Below are 7,500 nucleotides of genomic sequence, written 5' to 3'. Positions count from 1 at the left end.
TCTCTCTCTCTCTCTCTCCCTCTTTCTCTCCCTCTCCCTCGCTCTTTCTCTCCTTCCCTCCCTCTCTGTCTTCTCTTCCTCTTTCTCTCCTTTTCCATCTCTCTCTCTCACTCTCCATCTCCCTCTCCCTCCCTCCTTTCCTCAAATGCCTACACTCTCTGTCAGTGCCGGTAATTCTCCATCTGTCCCAGGCTCAGCCACACTCACTCTGATCGTTTCTCATCACCCTTTGTCACTTCCTGCTGTGATCACCTCCTCGTTGCCCTCCATGCCAAGATGTCCGCCTCTCCTTTAACACCCACCCCCACACACACACACACACGCACACACACACCTCCGCAGCTCTTCTCTGTGTCTGTCATGGCTAGAGGACCGATATGACTGCACCGTGTCCTTGTAGATGGAACCTTCAGAGGCAGACATTTTGCCTACAGCATTGTTCCACCACAGAGAACCTTTGGTTGCTTCCGTGTTCACACATGCTTATACACACAGGCACACAGGCACACACACACACACACACACACACACACACACACACACACGCGCACACACACATGCACAAGCCCATAGCTTTACAGACATGCTTTGGCAAGCATGTACAGGGGCTTCCATGTCACCACGTACATACAGAAGCAAGCACACGCTTAGATGAGCACAAAGATGCACACGGACAAACAGCGTCCAAGACTAAGTGCTTATGCAGGCATGCACAGGTGTGTGCATTCAAACACACACAGACACACACACACAGGTGCTGCTAACCTATTTTTACCCAATGCACATGTCTACCTCCATCTGTTTCCTCATGTCTGTGACGACTGTGTTGGTATGGAGCTCCTCCTGCTGGTTGGAGTTAGCATTGCATGCCCTGATGCACATACCGGTACACACAAGCATTGAACCTCTCCTCTTCTAACTGCTTGCTCTTTTGGGCTCTGCCATATTTGCCTTTGATGGTGAAGCTCTGTATCCATCGTAAGAATCCATCGTTGGATTGAGATGGAGTAAAGGGATATTGGATTCAGACTGGTGTAACTCTAATGATAAATATTGTCCCCCTCTCTCTCTCGTTTCTTCTCTTCCTCTTGGTCATCCTTGTCCTCTCTCTCGTCTACAGGTGGCATCGCCGCCCCCTACAGCCCAGCAGGTGCGCGCGCAGCAGAGCTCAGCGGCGGCGGACCAGAACGCCACCATGGCCCGCCTCTTCAGCGCGTACGACGTGTGCGAGACCTCGCACCACCTGCAGATCACACACCTGGACCTGCACATCTGCGATGACATCCACACCAAGGACAGAGGTGAGTGAGAGGTCTTTCTGATAAAGCAACTTCAGAACTCGGCTGTCTTTTTTCGTTTTTCTTTTGTTCGGTGCACCTGAACACACTAGCACAACAATATCGTACATTTTTGGTGTAGGGAAGTCATGTTTTATATAGAACAATTCATACAAAGTGGACATTTAAAGTGCTCTGTAGTAATTTTGTAGTTCCCATCTATGTTTAGATTCTAGCAGACATGTGTATTGTAGTCATATAGTCATTTCATTGTTTCATTGGCCTATATATGTAACCAGTACTGATACAATGCTATTGTCTGTTAGTGTGAGCACAGATCTGGTACGTGTTGAAAAGTAGTATGGTACTCTGGGCACCAAGTGGGTGAGTCCCCAGCTGGGACTCTATGGCCCAATCCGGACTCACAGTCTCTGGTGACTTTGGTGCGCGTTCTTGTGAAATTCGTAAGACCTTAGGGCTGTCCCAATGTCAAATTTCAAAAGGCGTGAGGGCTTGAGTACATACTTACCAAGCCCTTTCCGTGAGTCTGCATCGGTGCAGACTTCACCTAAGGGAATTACCCACAGTTCAAAGTGTTGTGACGTTTACCGCGGAGACCATAGGAAAACAACAGCACGACACGCATGGTATATGGTGTGGGATGGCATGGTGCAAGTGTCAGCGACGCCTTTGTTATTAAACATCGCCAAGGTACATGTGATCTCGTGAAGTGTTGTCCCATTCCCATTTATACCTATCTGAGCCCATGTGGCCTCACACACTCACTCGCTTAACACCTGAGATCTTTTACGTGTGTGAGTCTTTAGTCCTTAGTCCTCAGGGCTCACATTGGGATTCAACCTACAGTATGTGGTGCTCATTGGGCTGGTACTAAACAGCAGCCCTCCCATCAGTCAAGATCAGCATTGGGGCAACGGAAGACAGGGATGAATGGATCCACAGCTGAGGGGCAGATAAAGTGATACTAAACACAATCACAGTGCTGTGCTGCTGAGACAGAGACGGAGAGAGAGACGGAGAGAGAGACGGAGAGAGAGAGACGGAGAGAGAGAGACGGAGAGAGAGAGACGGAGAGAGAGACAGAGAGAGAGAGAGAGAGAGAGAGAGAGAGAGAGAGAGAGAGAGAGAGAGAGAGAGACTAGCCAGGAGCAGGAGGGTTTTTCAAACCGCTGTGCTTCGTCTGACAGTTGAATAGGCACTTTGAAATGGTCTGTTGTGGAAACTTGAAAGCGTTGATGTTGAGATCCACAAGATGTATTCCCCTGCCCTTGGTCCTCCCTTGTGTTGATGCGTGGACTGTGAAGGGGGTGGATATCCCTTGATATTTATGTGTTTGAAACTGACTATAGGCATAGCTAGCATTTTTCCACAATGCGTTTGTACATCTGTTGAGTGAGTGAGTGAATCTTTTTGTTTGCGTGTATTGAGACACTATGCACTTATCTATAAGTCTATAACTCTGTTTATTGCCTGTGTGTGTGTGTGTTTCCTCTCTCTCTTCTCTCTCTCTCTCTCTCTCTCTCTCTCTCTCTCTCTCCTCCCTCTCTCTCCTCTCTCTCTCTCCATCTCTAACCTGGTGTCTTGTGTCCTGTTTGTGTGCAGTGATGAATAAGGGCATCACGGGCGGAGCCATGCAGCTCTCCTTCAGCTCCATCACCCTGGACTACTACCCCCTCCACAGGGCAGGTACGCAAACACCTCCACCATTCTATTACCCCCTCCACAGGGCAGGTACGCAAACACCTCCACCATTCTATTACCCCTTCCACAGGGCAGATACGCAAACACCTCCACCATTCTATTACCCCCTCCACAGGGCAGGTACGCAAACACCTCCACCATTCTATTACCCCCTCCACAGGGCAGGTACGCAAACACCTCCACCACTCTATTACCCCCTCCACAGGGCAGGTACGCAAACACCTCCACCACTCTATTACCCCCTCCACAGGGCAGGTACGCAAACACCTCCACCACTCTATTACCCCCTCCACAGGGCAGGTACGCAAACACCTCCACCACTCTATTACCCCCTCCACAGGGCAGGTACGCAAACACCTCCACCGTTCTATTACCCCTCCCACAGGGCAGGTACGCAAACACCTCCACCGTTCTATTACCCCCTCCACAGGGCAGGTACGCAAACACCTCCACCATTCTATTACGTACCCCTTCCCAGTGTTGTGCATGAACGAGTTCAAAGGAACGCGTTCATTGAACACGCTCATTTTTCTGTGAACGCTGAACTGAACACAACACATTTGTAAATAATGAATTTGAACGTGAATTCACTCAGATTATGTGAAATGAACGACGAACGTCACTGTTGATGTCCAATTAAACGTTACGGAATTTATTTTGTCCTGAAAAGTCGAGTAACACTATCTGCTGGCAATTTAGAAACAGCATGTCGTTGTCACACTCACTGCCCACGGACGCCACTCCTAAACTACAGCTTTGCACCACCTTACTACATTGATCACGTTACGCATGATGCATTGTGCATAGAACCGCTGCTATGTGCAATCGCGGAAAGATTCTGCACTTGTCAGTGATGATAGAGGGATGCATAACGTGTTCAAAGAGCCCTACAGTATGTCACTGAACAGTTTCATCGCTGCAGGTAATGCAGCAAGGCTGTCTCCTCCATACTCCCGGTGTAAAAACCTACACTCTTCCGCTGACAGGCATGCACAGCTGACGCATTTATTATTAATTAGTAATAAATGTGCGGTCGTATTAGGCGTCGGTATCTGCCATAGACCTAAAAGAAAGGTATCTGCCCAGCGAAAAATAAAGCCCAATTTACGGACATTCTCAATTAGATGAGAACAACAGGTGGCTGTAGCCTATATTCTGTCAGAAACAGATTTTCAAAATGAACTGAATTTGAACTAGTTCAAAATTAAAAATGGTGAACTATGAACGTGAACAGTTCACTTTGCACGTGTGTGAACTGAACTTTGAACTAGTTACTGAAGAGTGTGAACGTGCACAACACTGCCCCTTCCACAGGGCAGGTACGCAAACACCTCCACCATTCTATTACCCCCTCCACAGGGCAGGTACGCAAACACCTCCACCATTATATTACCCCTTCCACAGGGCAGGTACGCAAACACCTCCGCCATTCTATTACCCCTTCCACAGGGCAGGTACGCAAACACCTCCGCCATTCTATTACCCCTTCCTCAGGGCAGGTACGCAAACACCTCCACCATTCTATTACCCCCTCCACAGGACAGGTACGCAAACACCTCCACCATTCTATTACCCCTTCCACAGGGCAGGTACGCAAACACCTCCACCATTCTATTACCCCTTCCACTGGGCAGGCACGCAAACACCTCCACCACTCTATTACCCCCTCCACAGGGCAGGTACGCAAACACCTCCACCACTCTATTACCCCCTCCACAGGGCAGGTACGCAAACACCTCCACCACTCTATTACCCCCTCCACAGGGCAGGTACGCAAACACCTCCACCACTCTATTACCCTTTCCGCAGGGCCCCTTCTTAATGGCTTAATGGTCTGAGTCCAGTGGTCTAAGAATATTCCGGGCCGACTCTGCAAGGAGCAGAGCTGACCCAATGCCTTGCTAATTGATCACTATTGATTTATTACATTTATATCTTTCCAAGAGACAAATGTAGACAGATGCATGTAACGGTACACAAACATACAGTACACATACATGTACACTTCAGTGTCTTTAAACAATCAAAGTCACCAAAGCTTGGATGGCCACACAGTTCACATTGATGTTGACACGTGTGATGTGGTCAGCACACACACACACACACACACAACACGTGTATAGCTGCAGAGGCAGGCTAGTGAAACTCCTTGTCATTGGATCTTAAGGTCAGCTGCTGGCGTGAGCAGGAGATCTAGCAGACCGCTGCGCTAGCATTAGCATTAGCATACGACCCTTATCGGTTTTCCCATTCAGTTGCGTTGCGCCGCGTTTGCATCAGCCGTCAGACCACCACACTACTGACTCCAGGCCCTGCATGCATTCATGCATCTCCAGATCACACGGACCCTTTTCAGCTGGTGGACGACGTCCCCTTTTCTCATCTGCAAATCTCTGTTGTCAGTCACCGAACAAATTAAGCAATGGAGGCGATGTTGTGTGTGTCTGCTCGCAGGCTCTCCTCCTACGCGTATATCCCCAGCGGTATGTACTGTAAGCACTGCTGCTGGGGTATTGTGCTATTGCAGTGCTGCTCGGGCATAGCTGACCGTCACCATAGTGTTTTTAATTAGACCAGTTCTGTTACAGCCTGTGTGTGTGTGTGTGTGTGTGTGTGTGTGTTTGTGTGTGTGTGTGTGTGTGTGTGTGTGTGTCTGTGTGTGTCTGTGTGTGTCTGTGTGTGTCTGTGTGTGTGTCTGTGTTTCTGTGTCTGTGTGTGTCTGTGTGTGTCTGTGTGTGTGTGCGCGCGCGCAGGGGTGTAATAAGCTCAGCTGCAGTGTAAAGACACGCTGTGCGAGATGGCTGTACTGACTAAACATTTGCCTCGACTGCAGGCATGGTGCAGTGCTAGGTGTGAAATGCTTTGTAGTGTGTGTCTGTGTGTGTGTGTGTATTGACAAGATACACACAATGTAATGAAGTCACGCGCTGGTGCCTGTTTCTTTGTAGGTTTAGGATAAGATTCTGTTGACACTAAACTGTAAATGAAACGTCTTGCTTCTCTTCACCACCATTTAACTGGGCAGACCCACAGGCTGCACTGCACGCAGAAGTGCTTAATTCAGCTTTGCATGTGTTAACATCACTCTGAGCTCTGATGCTGGGATGCACTTATGCATGAGCTCCTCGTAAAAATCCTCCCCAGAGCTACTTTGAAATGATCTTCTCCCTCCCAGACACAACCCACCAAACGTTGCATTTACATCCGTTTAGTCATTCGGCTGACACTTTTATCCAATGGGACTTACACACAAAAAAAAGTGTTAAGTGAATATCTACCCTGTCCAATGTCAACGAGAATCGAGCTTAACCTTAATAGCTATCATGTTCAATGTGTTTTGTCACTTTTAACATGCAGAAGACGGAAGCTGATGTGCACAGTAGGTTTGTGCACATTGCAGAGTGGCCTCGTGCAGTGCCACACGCACACACACATTCACACATTGACACCCACTCACTCTCTTTCTCCATCACACACACACACACACACACACACACACACACACACAAACATGCCTACCAACATAAATACCTTTGGTATCACTTTATTTAGCTATTCCCATGCCTGTTCAAACCCATGTATACAAACAGGCACAGCTACATCAACACACAGCAGCAACACACACTCACTCTGACCCCCTCTATACATATTGTCAAGTGGCAAGTGTACACAGATGCATGTACACAAATACACGTACACGTACACTTCAGTGTCTTTAAAGGAGTCATAGAACGCATTTTTTGACCATTACAAATTGATCTTTGAGCCTAAATAATGTCATATGTAAATTTGTGGGGCTCAAAACGCCCCAGGAGCACTGCTAGATAGCCTAATACAAGGTCATAAATAAGCCTTGCAATGAAACAGTTTGTTTTTCCCGCCCACTCAGCAAGTTCATGAATATTCAAATGAGATGCGCGCTGATTGGTCTATTGACCGATATGTCCTGAAAGTTGATTGGCTCAATCCACCGGTCTGAAGCTAGAGCAAAGTGAAACTACGTTTACTGCTGGTAAATAAAGCCAAAGTCTTTGATAAAGCTATCAACAATGGATTTAAATAAGGAATACAGCCGTACATGTACTGTATAAACCGAGTCAGAAGAAGGTTCTGACGAAGATGAAGTGCAGCAGATTCCCCAACAGAATGAATGTGTTAGATTGGTAAGTTTTATCAGTACATTTCTTAGTATAGTAACTCTCCAAAGTTAGCTGTAATAACGCTAGCATTACAACGTCTCTGCCATAGACCACATATCTAGATACTAGCATCGTAAGAGCAGTTTAACAAGAATTATTAATCGAAGGTATGCAAATGAGAGGGGGTGTATCTAAAGGGGGATGGGCGCCTATTACGTGTTATCTGAGCTCTGTTCAGATTGGAGCATTTCAACACGGCTGTTTCTATTTCCCAATTTGCATACGAAAGCAGGCGGGGGACGCGGTAAAGTCTTTGGTGTTGTCCTTTGGACACTGCTCGCAGCCTAAATTCAACAGGAACA

At 47.6% G+C, this 7,500-nt stretch overlaps 1 protein-coding gene across 1 annotated transcript in view; it reads left to right on the top strand.

Moving 5' to 3' along the window:
- The window catches only part of bltp3b (bridge-like lipid transfer protein family member 3B), a 55,673-nt gene that overhangs the window by 25,123 nt on the left and 23,050 nt on the right, over positions 1 to 7,500 (top strand). The window contains exons 8-9 of the mRNA XM_062518524.1: positions 1,121 to 1,301; positions 2,901 to 2,984. Coding sequence (XP_062374508.1) covers positions 1,121 to 1,301; positions 2,901 to 2,984 — 265 coding nt within the window. The remainder of the gene's footprint in view (positions 1 to 1,120; positions 1,302 to 2,900; positions 2,985 to 7,500) is intronic.

This window comes from Sardina pilchardus, chromosome 17 (genome assembly GCF_963854185.1).
Source record: "Sardina pilchardus chromosome 17, fSarPil1.1, whole genome shotgun sequence".
Lineage (NCBI taxonomy): Eukaryota > Metazoa > Chordata > Actinopteri > Clupeiformes > Clupeidae > Sardina > Sardina pilchardus.
Note: the sequence above shows the minus strand (reverse complement) of the source record. Positions and strands in the feature narration are given on the sequence as shown.